Consider the following 16,909-nt stretch of genomic DNA (forward strand, 5'->3'; position numbering starts at 1 on the left):
TCCCCTCTCCTCTGGAGCTATACTACATACCCATTTAGACTTTACTGTGTACATTAACATGTCGAGTGTCTTCGGCGTGCTCGAGTAATATGTTCAAATCCCCGCAGCTGCATGTCTAGTAGCTGTTCAACAGTGGCAGCACATGCAGGGATGGTCTAACAAACAGGCAATCCCTGCATGTGTCCTTGCTATCTAACAGCTGAGAGACATGCAGCCGCTGGAACTCAAACATATTTTTCAAGCACGCTGAAGACACTCAGCACACGAGCACGATCGTATAACACCTTACCAAGCACGTGATGCATGTTTGAAGGAGGAGGGAAAGATTCTGGAGGAAAAAGAGAGGGTAAATATTTCAGTTTGGTTTGACAGCCAGGGAGAGGGACTGGAGGAGGTGAGAGGGAATAGGGTAAATGTTGCAGTTAGTAGGGCGAGAAGATGAAAGGAGCCTGGTTAATTTTTCATTTGTGACTGGTTCAAAAATGAAAAGTGAAATTAATAAAGTTCAGAAGGGAAGAGGATCCATGATCTTGGGGGATTGGGAAACCATTTCTTGTCGGATATGGTCAGTTTTTTATTTGAAATAATCGGCCAGATAATCAGTGCTGAGGTTAATGATTGGGACGTTCTCTTTAGGACTGAGGAAGGAATGAAATGTGTCACATAGTAATTTAGGATTGCTGGATAGTGAGGTGATGACGGCGGTGAAGTAGGCTTGTTTGGAGAGCTGAAGAGCAGTGTTATAGATTTTAAGCATAAACTTATAGTGGATGAAATCTTTGGACAAAAGGGAGTTTCTCCATTGACCTTGAGCTGCTGAATATTGATGGCACAGAGATTTCTGTGTGTGTGGAGTGTCTTGAGAGCAGGGAGACAGTTCTTGACAATGAAAGAAGATTGTGGTCCAAAAGTGTGGGAGGGGAGTTAGTAAGATCAGAGTTGGGAGCCGACTATGTACAGTGTACTCCTGTCTTCATGTGTAGGAGAGTTGGTAACCTGTGAAAGGCCGAAATAGAAGGTTAGAACTAGAAGATGAATGGCAGATGGGGAGAGCAGATTATCGATAGGGAGGCTAAAGTGCCCCCATGATGAGTGGGAATATCACAGGATAGAAAGTGTGGAAGCCAGGTGCTAAAGTGATCCAGGAACTGGTGGGGGGGTCCCGAAGGGCCGTACTCTTCCGCCACTCTCAGGGTTAAGGAGTGCAAAAATCTTAAGTGAGAGTATTAGGGGGATAACCTGAAGAAAAGCACATTTTGAGAAAGGAAGCAGGCCAACCCCTCCACCTTGTCTCCTCTTAGATCTGTGGATATATGAAAAATGTAACCCACCATATCAGACAACTAATGCAGTGTCTGGGTGATGGATTCCGGTTTCAGTAAGAGACAGAATTGTAAGAGAATTTGAAAGGAAAATATCATGGCTGTAGGGAAGTTTGTTGCACTCTGGTCTGGCTTTTCAGAGGGCACAGTTAAAAGAAACATAAGAAGTAGTGTTGAGCATTCCGATACCGCAAGTATCGGGTATCGGCCGATACTTGCTGTATCGGAATTCCGATACCGATTTCCGATATTTTTTCAATATCGGAATTCGGAATCGGAAGTTCAGTTGATTGACGGCCTGACGTCATCATGATGCGCGGTGTGTGCGCATCATGATGCGCCGTCATTTCGGGCCTTCCGGGGGTCTCTGCCGGCCTGCCGGGGGGCTGTGCCGGCCTGCCGGGGGGCTGTGTGGACTGCCCAGGGTCTGTACCGGCCTGCCGGGGGGCTGTGCCGGCCTGCCGGTGGTCTGTGCACCCTGTGGGGGTCTGTACCGGCCTGCCGGGGGGCTGTGCCGGCCTGCCGGGGGGCTGTGCTGATGTCCGGGGGTCTGTGCAAGCATCGTCCGATGGGACTACAAGTCCCATCGGGCGATGCCTGCTACCATGACAGTGATTGACACATTAGCCAATGATGGGACAGTAGTAGTCCCATCATCCGGCTAATGTGTTAAATGTTAAAAAAAAAAAAAAAAATACTACATACATACTACATGCATGCTACATACATACTACATGCATGCTACATACATACTACATGCTACATACATACTACATGCATGCTACATACATACTACATATATACTACATACATACTACATACATGCTACATACATACTGCTTGCTAAATACATACTACATACATACTACATGCATGCTACATACATACTACATATATACTACATACATACTACATACATGCTACATACATACTGCATGCTACATACATACTACATACATACTACATACATACTACATGCATGCTACATACATACTACATATATACTACATGCATGCTACATACATACTACATGCTACATACATACTACATATATACTACATACATACTACATACATGCTACATACATACTGCATGCTACATACATACTACATACATACTACATACATACTACATGCATGCTACATACATACTACATGCATGCTACATACATACTACATGCATGCTACATGCATGCTACATACATACTACATGCTACATACATACCACATACATACTACATACATACTACATATATACTACATGCATGCTACATACATACTACATGCTACATACATACCACATACATACTACATACATACTACATGCTACATACATACTACATGCATGCTACATACATGCTACATGCATGCTACATGCATGCTACATACATACTACATGCTACATACATACCACATACATACTACATACATACTACATACTACATATATACTACATGCATGCTACATACATACTACATGCTACATACATACCACATACATACTACATACATACTACATGCTACATACATACTACATATATACTACATGCATGCTACATACATACTACATGCTACATACATACCACATACATACTACATACATACTACATGCTACATACATACTACATATATACTACATGCATGCTACATACATACTACATGCTACATACATACCACATACATACTACATACATACTACATGCTACATACATACTACATATATACTACATGCATGCTACATACATACTACATGCTACATACATACCACATACATACCACATACATACTACATACATACTACATACATACTACATGCTACATACATACTACATATATACTACATGCATGCTACATACATACTACATGCTACATACATACCACATACATACTACATACATGCTACATATATACTACATGCATGCTACATACATACTACATATATACTACATGCATGCTACATACATACTACATGCTACATGCATGCTACATACATACTACATACATACTACATGCTACATACATACCACATATATACTACATACATACAATACATTCATACAATAAATACATAGACATACAGTACATATAACATAGAGTAACATACTTACCAATACTTGTCACATTGTTCCCCGAAGCCATTGTCTTTTCCGGAATAAATATTAACATAACAAACCACAAAAATACTCACCCACGATCCGAAGCAGTCCACGAGTGTGTCCCACGACGATCTTGGGTAGAGAACTGCAGCAATTTCCCACGCAGCAATGGCATAAAGTGAGACTAGGGACTTTTTTTTTTTTAAGTGGCGGAGGAATACAGTGCGGAAGGATACCTACCTTCCGTCATTGGATTCCTGCAGCCCGTAGAGAACGGCAGCATCATCTGATGCTGCAGTTCTCTACCCAAGATCGTCGTGGGACACACTCGTGGACTGCTTCGGATCGTGGGTGAGTATTTTTGTGGTTTGTTATGTTAATATTTATTCCGGAAAAGACAATGGCTTCGGGGAACAATGTGACAAGTATTGGTAAGTATGTTACTCTATGTTATATGTACTGTATGTCTATGTATGTATTGTATGAATGTATTGTATGTATGTAGTATATATGTGGTATGTATGTAGCATGTAGTATGTATGTAGCATGCATGTAGTATATATGTAGTATGTATGTAGCATGTAGTATGTAGCATGCATGTAGTATATATGTAGTATGTATGTAGCATGTAGTATGTATGTAGCATGCATGTAGTATATATGTAGTATGTATGTAGCATGTATGTAGCATGCATGTAGTATATATGTAGTATGTATGTAGCATGTAGTATGTATGTAGCATGCATGTAGTATGTATGTAGCATGCATGTAGTATGTATGTAGCATGCATGTAGTATGTATGTAGCATGCATGTAGTATGTATGTAGCATGCATGTAGTATGTATGTAGCATGCATGTAGTATATATGTGGTATGTATGTAGCATGCATGTAGTATGTATGTAGTATATATGTAGTATGTATGTAGCATGTATGTAGTATGTATGTAGCATGCATGTAGCATGCAGTATGTATGTAGCATGCATGTAGTATATATGTAGTATGTATGTAGCATGTAGTATGTAGCATGCATGTAGTATATATGTAGTATGTAGCATGTAGTATGTATGTAGCATGCATGTAGTATATATGTGTTATGTATGTAGCATGTAGCATGCATGTAGCATGCATGTAGTATGTATGTAGTATATATGTGGTATGTATGTAGCATGCAGTATGTATGTAGCATGCATGTAGTATATATGTAGTATGTATGTTGCATGTAGTATTTATGTAGTATGAATGTAGCATGTATGTAGTATGTAGTATGAATGTAGCATGTATGTAGTATGCATGTTGTATGTATGTAGCATGTAATTTTTTTTTTTTTTTTACATTTAACACATTAGCCGGATGATGGGACTACTACTGTCCCATCATTGGCTAATGTGTCAATCACTGTCATGGTAGCAGGCATCGCCCGATGGGACTTGTAGTCCCATCGGACGATGCCTGCACAGACCCCCGGAGCCTGCACAGACCACCGGCAGGCCGGCACAGCCCCCGGCAGGCCGGCACAGCCCCCCGGAGCCTGCACAGCCCCCCGGCAGGCCGGCACAGCCCCCCGGCAGGCCGGCACAGCCCCCCGGCAGGCCGGCACAGCCCCCCGGAGCCTGCACAGACCACCGGCAGGCCGGCACAGACCACCGGAGCCTGCACAGACCCCCTGGCAGGCCGGCACAGCCCCCCGAAAGGCCCGTACAGACCCCAGAGAGGCTGTACAAGGGCAGGAAAGGGTTTTTCTTATTCCGATACCGGAAGTCCCATAGACTTGAATGGGACTTCCGGTATCGGAATCGGCGATACCGATACTTTTTTTAAAGATCGGCCGATACCATCCGATACGATACTTTGAAGTATCGGACGGTATCGCTCAACTCTAATAAGAAGGCATGCACTGAATGCTAATGAGTTTTTAGTGAAGCTGAGTCAAACTGGTGTGAAAACTCCAAAAGTCACAACGTTTTTGCGCAACTCCGCCCTTCTGAAAAATTTTGCAACTTTTCACAGTTTTTATGCCACTTTTCTGGCTTAAATGCGTTGAGGAATTGACCTCTCTTTTTTTTCCTGTCTTAAGTTTTTAACCCATAAGATATAATATTATGTAAACAAAAACTGTCTTAAGGATACTTCCTCACTGAAAGTTGAAGAAAAGAATCCTTACATTATGAAGAAAATGATTCTTTATGCGATAACAAATGCAGCCTTTCAGTGTATAAGATACTCGCTCATAACCACAATGTTCACTAAAACATAGGAAAAAATGTGCGGCTATCAACATGGATGTTGTGTGTTCAATTAAAAATTCACACTAAGCATGTCATGAATTTTCTATTTTTATTTCCACGTTACATTCCAGATTATCAGACGACCATTAAGAATTTGCTGAAACTGTAATATTTTTATTTTTAGGATAAGTGTATCTGTCGGGCAGAGAATCATTGCCCTTCCTCATGACAATCGGCAGGTCCGGCTATTTGATATGTCTGGAGTAAGATTAGCTCGTCTTCCTCGCAGCAATAGACAGGTGAGTGGGGATGACATAGAAGCAAGTTCACTTATTAGTACTTAAAAATTGCTTTTCTACAAGTATGTATATAGTGATGAGAAAAGCAATATGCACTCTCTGTAAATTCTATGGTTTTACAAATATATGGGGAAAAAAGCAAACTAAACATCTGGTCCTTAGTCGGTCTTAAAATTAAGAAAATATGACCTAGGATGAGCTGCACATGTCATTATTTACCAAAATTTTGAAACTGTGAAATATTAAGTACACACCATGAGTCAGCTTGTAGAACCATCATTATCTGCAATAACTTTAAGCATTTTCTGGATGACTTCATCTGCCTCACATCGTTCTGGGGGGATTTTGGTTGACTCTTCTTTACAAGATTGCTTAAGTTTTTTGAGGTTTCTGGGCATATGTTTGTGCAATGATCTTTTAAGGTCCCACCTCAGCATTTCAGTTGGGTTGAGATGTGGACTTAGACTGGGCCCTTTTCAGCCATTCTGATGATTTGTTCATGTACATTGTTGCATGCCAAGTTTCTGCCAAGCTTTAGCTTTTGGATACATAATCTCACATTTGTCTCTCGAATACTTTGTTACACAGAGGAATTCATAGTTGTCTCTGTGCAGCCATAAGACTTGGGTAACATGTAGACAAAGTGTGGTAAAACCATCCCTCATTTACCAGTGTGATTGACAATTGGTATGAAGTGTTTGTGCACTTATGCTTTGGACATTTTTTTTTAGAACGCAGCCTTTCCAAATTAGCCATACTTGTTCAAACCTTTTCAAACTATACTGTTGTGAACTTAAACATTTAACATTTTGAGACCTTTAGAGTCTGAGCTGGAGCTCTTGTGTTTTTTTTTTGTTTTTTTTTATTATTATTATTATTTATTGCAGTTTCTCTGAGGTTTGTGTCGTTTGACCTTGGAGTGAATGTGCCGAGATATCTACCCCTGTGAAGATATTCAACTGTCCTGAATGTTTACTACTTGTGAATAATCTTTCTCGTGAATGATGGACCACAAATTGTTTGAAAATGGTCATATATCTCCTCCTGGATTGAACTGTAGCGGATGACATTCATCCACTCAATGCCGACTTTTATTCCCCACTGACTTGCATTGGGGTCGGGTTTTGGACGAAACTCCGACTTTTTTTTTTTTTTGCCCTAGTCGGACCAGTTTCATCCGACTCAAATTTTGTTTCATTCGGGTTAGACGAAATCCGATCCGACCAAAGTCGCTCAACTCTAGTAGCAACAATTGCTTCTCTAAGATAATTCCTGATGTATTTTCTTTTTGGCATTATGTTGTCTGAATACGCCAGACAAATGTGCAGCTAAAACATCTGGTTTTATAGACCTGGTCACAGTTGAAGATGAACCATTTATTAGCAAGATCTGGTTACTGCTTACCCTCCCAATCCCTATAGAAAGAGAAAGAGTGTACTTAATTATTTACACATTGCTTCTGCGTTTTGGCCTTTTTTTTATTAAATCTATAATCACTTTGTAATTTATCATGTGTTTCTGTTCGTCTTTGGTTATATTTACCTAATGTTTTAGATTGTCTAAGAACCAGATGTATGTTTTTTAATGTTCTGTTACGCAGCATTATAGAATTCAAATCGAGTGAACTTACCGTATATACTCGTGTATAAGCCAAGATTTTCAGCACATTTTTTTTGTGCTGAAAACACCCCCACTCAACTTATACACGAGTCATTGTCCCAGATAGCTAGCGGGGGAGGGTGAGTGGCAGGAACCAGCAGCTGTCAAATCATACTCGCCCCTCCTGGCGCGGTCGCTGCACGTCCTCCCTGCATCTTTTTTTTCCCAGTGAGGCAGCTTCTTCCTGTGTTCAGCGGCCACATGGTACCGCTCATTAAAGTAATGAATATGCACGCGTCTCCACTCCCATAGGCGTGGAGCGCATATTCATTACTTTAATGAGCGGTACCATGTGACCGCTGAACACAGGAAGAAGCTGCTTCGCCGCAACATCGGAGACAAGACAGCTGGGAAGTGCCAAGACCGCGCAAGGAGGAGGTGAGTATGACGGGGAGGACAGGTGGAGCCGAGCTGCTTATACATAGGGGAGGACGGAGGGAAGACGGACCACGCTGAGCCATGTAACAAGGGGGAAGGCAGGGAGGACGTTGATCCATTGCTTCCAGATAAAAAAAAAGTTAGTAAAATTGCTCTATTTACCCACTAAACACGTTACATGGATATTCTGTTGAGTTTCTGTCTCTTTATCTTATGTCTTACCCTTTTAAAACTTGACTCTTCAGGGCCACCGTAGAATGGTCTGCTGCTCCGCTTGGAGTGAAGATCACCCAACGTGCAATCTCTTCACTTGTGGCTTTGATCGCCAGGCCATAGGATGGAACATAAACATCCCTGCGTTGCTGCAAGAGAAATAAGCCTAAGACGACATAAAAATGTATATCTATTGGTTGACTTTTTGCATTTTTACCACGGACATTTTCCATCTGCGGAGGTGTTTACCGGTCAGCCGCCATTGTGAGATCCCAAAAAGAGAGTGCTTTGTCAGTGTGTTCTCATTCCCTCATTGTGCATGATGCAACTAGGGAAAACCAGACAAGGGAAAGTCCTTTTCCCGGAGTTTTAATGCTGAAATATTTCTTTGGGGATCACATCACTGAAACGCGTGATCTTTATTTTTCAACCACAGCACATTATAGTGCTTATTACTTGTCACTATCAGATGTAGATGTGCAGTAGGGCATTACATTACCGTGATATAAATGTGAATCTCATGTAATTGTTGTGAAGGATGTAATAGTCTGCTGCATTTATACATAGGCAAATCTGCCTCCTGTACAAAATAAAATAGATATAAAGGTAAATTAAAAACTGTTACAGAAATAAACTATGAAATGGAGTGTGTATTCCACTCATGCCATAGTTCTGCATTACATAATGAATGCACCATAAAGCATTTGCTGGTATTATTTTTTTCCTTTTTGAGTGAAGCTTTAGCATTTTATCTTCTTTTTTCTTTTTTTTTTTTTTTTTTTTTTTTTTTTTTTTTTAAGCATTTGTATATTTTTTATTCTGTTCTGTTGAGCCAGAATTGTAGGCGTGATGAATTCTGCAGTTCATTGTTCTCTTATTGTATGGGCGTTAGAGGTTAAAGCAGAGATTGACTTTTGACCATCTTTTACTTTACGTGTAGATATTTCAATCTTGATATGATTGTTTGGGATTCGGAAATAGGGTCTGCCATTTTTATTTTCCCAGGAACACCACCGGTCTTGTCTGATATTGCAGTTCATTCTCGTTCTAATGACAAAAGGATGATCTGCAGTACCAGAGAGATGCTATCTCTGGGAGGAGAAAAGCAAACCTTTTACTAATCCTAAACAACCTGTTCAACTTTGACAATAATTTGTGCTAATTGCATTAAGCATTTCTTTAGTTACGACTTGTACTGTACCCCAGAGCTGCATTCATAATACTACTGGTTACTCTGTTAGTCATTATGAAGTGATTGCTTCATTATTTCCATACACAGTTGGGCTAAGTGCACGCCGCATTAGTGGCCACTGTATATTTTTAAGTATTTGAGCCCACAGCAAAAAATATTAAACGGTATGCAGATACATATCGGCTAGTGGGAAGTCAGTAGCAAAAATGAATGTATACACTGGCATTGTGCACTTAGCCCTAAATGAGTATCCACAGGATAGGTGCCTGGCATGAGATTGTGGTCGGACACCCGGCTCCTCCGACTGACCAGCTGCTATCTGCTTCGGAAGTGATTGGATATCCGCAGGGTTCAGGCCAGAACACAGCAGCTCTGTTCATCGCTGATCTGTGGCAGTGCCAGTTCTCGGACCTTCACCAATCTCTTATTGATGACTTATCCAAAGAACAGGTCAACAATTATTAAGGGGAACCTGTCAAAAGTTTCATGGGCAGCATGAATCAGACTGGCTGCACGATTGTAGCCAGATATGAAGTGCTGTAAAATGGTTTCAGAGTAGACCTATTTTGAAAAGCTGGCAAGGGACTGTCGGTCCTGAATGACAAATCGGAGGCAGTTCCCTGTCGGCTCTTTCCTGTCGTCTCTTTCCTACGTTCCTCAAGGAGGATGTTTTGATCTCTCCCTATGTGTGAACATAAGGAGTCACTCGTCAGTCAACTGGAGCAAGGCAAGGAGTCGGCCATGGACCTGCCTCGGACTTGTCATCCATGACCAATAATCCCTGGCCATCTGCTCTGAAACACCGTAGTGTTTTAGGGTAAAATATTCCTGGCTGTAATGAATCAGACTCTGGCTGCACGATTGAGGCCAGGTACGAATTGCTCTGAAATGGTTTCAGAGTAGACCTATTTTGAAAAGCTGGCCAGGGACTGTTCTGAATGACTGATTGGAGGCAGGTCCATGTCGGCTCTTTCCTGTCGACTCTTCCTTGGCTTCCTCAAGGAGGATGTTTGATCTCTCCCTATGTGTGTACATAAGGAGAGACAAGTGGAGCATGGCGAGGAGAAGGCGTCCAGGGACCTGCATCTGATTAGTCATTAAAGACACCTAGTCCCCAGCTGACTTGTGTGTCTACTCTGAAACACCAAAATATTTTGTAGTATAACATACCTGGCTGTAATCACACAGCCAGTGGTTCAGGCAGTTTGAATATGATAACGGGTTCCCTTTAATTCTTGGACTTTAATAATGTTTTCCAATTCCGACACTTTGCGGTGTCTGGTGTAAAAGCAACATGTCCCAGAATACAAATCAGCAGATTAAACCCTTTCCAGACGCTGAACCAGCAGAGGTCATCAGGAGATATGCGATCAGTAGCTTTCAGAATGCAGATCTGGAATGGATTGGACTTTTTGTACATTTGCAAATGTTGTTTTTTATGTACATTTCTACACGTAAACTGAAGTATGGTTTACAAAAGTGAATCTCTCTTTAAAGAGTTATTCCTATCGCCAAGATCCTATCCCAATATGTAGTAGGTGAAATAATAATAATAATATTAGCAAATATCTCTAATTAGAAATATGGTGTAGTTTTCCTGATTCTCTATTTCCTTTTGTGCAGGCATTGCAGGACCTCAGGTATCCATGGTTACAACCGCTAGCAATTAGCTGTCACTATATCTGTGATTGTAACTATGGATACCTAAGTTCCTGCAATGCCTGCACATGAGGAAAGAGACCTAACTAATCAGAAGAACTACACTACATTTCTACTTGGAGATATTATTACTATTATTATTATTATTATTATTATTATTATTATTATTATTGCACCTACTATATATTGGGATAGGATCTTGGAGATGGGAATACCCCTTTGTCCAGTTGCAAAATCTGTTTCCTACTTGGTTGTATTCCGACTTCCACATCAGCCAAAGTGGCGCACGATGTCCATGCATTGTGTAGCGTTGAAATGGTGATCTCTTAGGAGTCTGTTTTGTAAAAATTGACATCAGATGCACAATGTGACTTTCAATCACCAAAATATTAAAGCAAACTTAAGCACTTTAGCTCCGAGATGCCGTAATGAACAATTTGTAACACACTCAAATACCATTTTCAGTGGCTATGATTTGACTTTCTTAGGAATGACAACATTTACAGCAATTTGCCGAATATAAAATGGGATTTAATTTTTTTTTTAACCCCAAAATATTTAAAAACTATTAAATCTGTCTATTTCCATTGCTTCGCTGGTAATGTTATATTGTTGCCTCTCTTGAACATTGTGTGAATTGATTAATTTGCTAATTGCTGCAGTTGATTTGCCACTATGAGATAATCGTCAGCAATAACTCGGCCGGCTTTCCTTTTGCACATGAATAACATTATAATAACACTCCAGGAAAAGTCTAGGTAAATCTTCTAAACGTTATCTGTATTATATATATGTATTGATGTATAGGTCATATGTCATTTTGAAGAAGTGCATCCACATGACTCAAGGTTAAACAAGGTCATGAAAGCCAATGTAACCGCCAGCAAATCCAAAAGCTCTTTTTATCCGTTCTTAAAACTGTTCCGTTAGTCCCTACGAATAAAATCACCAAAAAGTTAAACTATGTGGAAAGATTTTATTGGCGGTGGGCTCCGCGGATCTATCTGCTTTCTGTGTATTGACTAACCCTAATTTTTTATATGAGGCTGTTTTGAAGAGATTGTCTGCTTTATTGCTAACTCTCTGGTGGTCTCTGCTGGTCTTTTGTTTACTTTCCAGAAGTGTTGATGAGTTGTACACCCGAGTGACCGCTGCAGCCAGTCCGTAGCATCAGTATTGATTTGGCTGCAGCTGTCATGTGGATGTGACATCACTGCTCGACAAATAAACAAAGGTCACCCGGAGCCACTGAAGCATTGGTGCTGGATCGGCAGTAGATTTAACAAGCAAGTTATTATTTTTTTTAAATTTTATAATAATCATTGCAATTTTGATTAATTTCTAATGTTTCTAAAATGATCTCTCAACCCTTTAATGAAAGAGTGTATCCATTCTTTAATATGAGTTGCCAGTGTAGCCCTTCAGTGCCAAACACCAGGCTTAGAAATATTCCTTTGTATACTTAATTATTATATACAAAAAGCACATTTTTTAGTTTTTTAACTGCCCCTCACCTTAATGGTGGCTACCTCCCATTCTAGGTATGTCTGAGTATTTCAATAAGGGCTAGAAACCGCAACACCATGGAATATGGGAGAAGTCAGACGGCCATATAAGTCCGCACAAGGATCGTAACGCAATGCTCGGACTGGCCGGTTGCTCTCCCGAACCCAAACTGTCTCTGTCCGGTTGGCAAAGCCGACAGCCAGTCCGAGCATTGCGTTGCAATCCTCATCAGAGTTATACGGCCATCTGACTTCCCTTAAGGGGGTTTTACACTAAGCAATATCGCTAGCAATATCGCTAAAACGTCACTGGTTTTGTGACGTTATAGCGATATTGCTAGCGATATCGCTATGTGTGATACTTACCAGCGACCGGCTCCCCCGCTGCTCATCGCTGATCGCGCGAGAATGTCCGGCTCCATTTCTCGTCGGGCGCTTCCTGCTGAGACTTCCTGCTGTGACGTCCAGCGACGCGTGGAGGCGGGCGGGAGGGCGCAGGATCGCTGTGTGTGAATGGTAAGTATCGTCCGCTGCGTCGCTGCTGCATCGCTGTGAGATCTTTCTGTATGAAAGCTCACTAGCGATCATTTAGCGATGCATCAGCGATCCTGTCCGGGTCGGATCGCTGGTTGGATCGCTGGTGCATTGCTAAATGTAAAAGGGCCTTTACCCACATAGCCAATGTTTTGAACAAACATTTGCTCTGATAATGAAGTTGAAGATAAAGTCAAGATAAAGTTCTATAGTTTTGGAAAGAATGATGATTGCCTCTTAATTTTAGAGACAGAAATACCAATAAGGGCTCATACGCACTTGAGAGAGACTCGCACGATTCTCATGCAAGCCTCTCGCATGAAAACCTGGCACTGCCGCCGGCACTTGGACCGGAGCGTGCGGCTACATGTATTTCTATGCAGCCGCACGCTCCGGTCCGAGTGCCAGCAGCAGTGCCGGGTTTTCATGCGAGAGACTGACATGAGAATCGTGCGAGTGTCTCGCCAGTGAGTATGAGCCCTTAAGCAATGTAACGGCATCCGACGGATTCTTCAATAAAGCCTGTTCATAATGTCAAGTGACGAAGACTCCTGTGTGGGTAGAAACATTGTGTTTGGAAACCTGACAATAAAATAACTTCTGACATTTTATTGAAGAACCTCCCCAGATGCAGTCATGCTGTGATTTATGGGGATATTTTTGGTCCAAGAGGATTTTCGAGCTTCGTGAGTTTTTCATTCTAGTTGACTACTACATGTACTAAAGCGAGTGTGTTGTTTTTTATTCTAGAGGCAATGCATTTTTTTGTCTAGAAACTGGTAAGAATAATGATTTTAGATTTCCTTTATTCCTTTGTGAATTAATAGGCTTTCCTTTAATAGATTTACAGGAAAGAATTTGTCTTGGAAGACTGGGTGGTGCTTTAAGGACAGTATAAAGGCAATAGTTTAGAAAAAAGTCATCTTAATTTTTCTAATGCCTGATGAAAATTCATCTTTACTTTTTTGGTAAGAATATCTGTCATTACCAGATAAACTTCTTAATAATCCATTCCCTTCTATAATTTGGAACGTCACGGCTAAGATTCCCACAGCCATTAGTGTAATTAAAAATGAGGTAAGTTGTTTTTATTTTTTTTTTATTTTCTCTGTAGAGGAATATTAGGATCCTACAAGTAACAAGCAAGTCTTGTTTCCATGCCCTTATAGATGACATCAGGAAATTTTCAGATAGGGTACTTTCAACACTGCGTCTTGGCACCTATTCGTTGGTCCCGTCGGGGCTTATGTCCGAACCGCCCGCAAAAAAATATTGGTCATCAACATATGAAGTCCAAGGTTTTTGCTAATTATTATTTTTTTTTTTTGCATTGATAATTGGATAGAAAGCTTGTGCCAATCATAAACATCCACATTGGTTTCTCAACTTATATGAGACCCATGTCCAACATTGTATAAAGAAAACATTTCCATCTGTATATTAGTGATCCCCCGTGTTCGCCTAGTATTGTTTTCTAGTATTGTTGAGCACATTTTGGTAAATTCTTGTGTATTGGGAGATACGGGGTTAATAGAAGTACAAATGTCGATTTATCATCCAGTTTCTCCTTGATGAAAATACAATAAAGGAAAAAAAAACATTTCGTAGCTGAATTGCCATGAGATGACAGTACATGTTCTTCCCTGTTTGACATTTAAATTGAATGTTTGTGTCTCTTTCTTAAATAAAAGAATTATTTAAAAAAAAAAAAAAAAATAGTGAATCTTTGTTCAGTGGTTCCGGCTTTAATTAAATCATGTGGAAAATAAGTTAATTATAAAGTTTTTTTGTTCCACTTGTCAGCACGTCTTCTCCATGGTGTAACACGTCTGTACTTTATCTGGACTTTATAGTTATGCTACTTTTTAATTTGCTGATGAGATGTCCGGGCTGGTGTATATGGAACTAAATCCATAGATGTGCAGCTAGTATCATAATGCCAAAGAAATCTGGAGCAAAGGCCTATAATCACCGGTGAGGCTGGTGTATTCTTACTCACAGCTGCTTTTGAGGTTTGAGAGCTACAATCTGCTTGAATCATTTTGACAGCTGTCTGGGTTTTTCCTTTACATATGGTCTTAGTCACACAAGCGTATAGCCAAAATTAAAGCATCACTTCGGCATTTTTTTTTTACATTTTTGCCACTGGAGTGAAGTGACTAATGTCTGTTCCCTGCCCCTAATGATAGTTACTAGCTGCCGTCTTCTGCTCTTCCCAGCTCTGCTCCCATTTTGACATCTTGTGACCGTAGCTCCTGACTGACCGGAAGTCAAAGTGGTCACAAGCTCTGTGTAAATCTGAAATCCGCATTCTGGCTCGCTTACAATGAGAAGTGACATCCGGTCCGCCCAGCGTTATTGCAGGTCAAAATTACAGAAGACAACCAGAGCAGAGCTGGGAACAGCAGAAGACTAAAACTTCTGGTAAGTATATTAGAGAAACTTAAGGGCCTGTCACACTAAGCAATATCGCTATAACTTGTGACGTTATAGCAATATTGCTAGCGATATTGCTGTGTGTGATACTTACCTCCGACCGCTCCCCCGCTGGTTATCGCTGATCGCGCGAGAACGTCCTGGACTGTTTCTCGTCGTCAGCTTCCTGTGAAGAGACAAGCGTGGAGCCGGGCGGGAGGACGTCAGGATCGCCTGGTGTGATAGGTAAGTAGCGACCCCCGTCCCCAGTGATGTTGCTGGTGAGATCTGCCTATGTGGCAGCTCACTAGCGACCACTTAGCGATGCACCAGCAATCCTGACCGCTTCATATCGCTGGTCGGGATCGCTGGTACATCGCTAAGTGTGACAGTACCTTTACATTAGTGATACCACTCCTGTGGTGAAATAATAACGCTGGAGTGGGGCTTCGACATACTGACCACAGGTTTCCTGATCGGTACTAGAAGCCTCATAGGCTCGTGATGCTGTTGGTTCAGGGATTGCGGCTGTAACACAGACCATTGAAATGTGTCGGTTGCAGTCATGGCCGAAAGAGGCACCCTTCCAATAACACGCAAAGGAAATAAAACCATGTGTATTAAAAAACGTGTAATTGCAATTTTCTTGATGAAATACATAATTTTCTTGAGCAATTCCAAGGATGCCAACACTTTCGACCTTGACTGTATATGAATCGTGTGAATAAAGCCTTTGATATCATTCAGACGTCCGTAATGTTTGTGGTACATAAAAACCATCCGAGTTTTATCAGCGTCTGGTCAGCGTGTCACTTTTTACCATCAGTGCTGTAACTTTCAATGATGGGGGAAAAAAAATAAATTACAAGGTTTCTACTCATTGCTAGGTTAATCACGGAGCTGTAGACTTTTATGGGAAGTTTCGATACATGACGTGGTATTACTGTGTTTTACTAACAGACAATCCATGCATGTATTCCGGCTATCCAACAGCGGTGAGACATTCAGCCGCCGGGACTCAAACTTATTCTTTGAGCACGTCGAAGTCACTCCGCACCCGAGCGTGCTCCGACAACACCTTATCCCAGCACGTTCGCTCATTGCTAATACTGAGATAATGATTCCTTCTCCTTTATTTTTGTAGACCGTTTGGCTGCCAGAAATTTTTAGCAATTTGTGACTATAAGAAAGTAGAGATACACTTCAACAAAAATGGAAAAAAAATCTGCTTAAAATTTCACTCCTGATATTGTAATTTTAGCAATAAAATAGTTTAAAAAATTCTATTTGACCATTTTTCCAAAAATAAAGTTTCTTGCACTTCTCATTTAGTGGTAGCTAATTTGAGTTAGTTTTAATGGGTGTATAGTAACCTCTGATGGATAGAAATGGGGCAGATGAGAGACGAGCATTG

The 16,909-nt window shown here is 40.9% G+C and overlaps 1 protein-coding gene across 3 annotated transcripts in view; it reads left to right on the forward strand.

The window, feature by feature from the left end:
- Positions 1-12,002, forward strand: part of WDR37 (WD repeat domain 37) — a 199,328-nt gene extending 187,326 nt beyond the window's left edge. For all 3 annotated transcript variants that reach the window (XM_073581641.1, XM_073581640.1, XM_073581642.1), the window contains 2 exons: positions 5,826-5,940; positions 8,223-12,002. In XM_073581641.1, the coding sequence (XP_073437742.1) occupies positions 5,826-5,940; positions 8,223-8,354 (247 nt within the window). In that variant the 3' untranslated portion in view covers positions 8,355-12,002. The remainder of the gene's footprint in view (positions 1-5,825; positions 5,941-8,222) is intronic.
- Positions 12,003-16,909: the final 4,907 nt, after the last annotated feature.

The sequence above is a fragment of the Dendrobates tinctorius genome, unplaced genomic scaffold, assembly GCF_039654945.1.
Source record: "Dendrobates tinctorius isolate UK_male_01 unplaced genomic scaffold, ASM3965494v1 ptg000070l, whole genome shotgun sequence".
Lineage (NCBI taxonomy): Eukaryota > Metazoa > Chordata > Amphibia > Anura > Dendrobatidae > Dendrobates > Dendrobates tinctorius.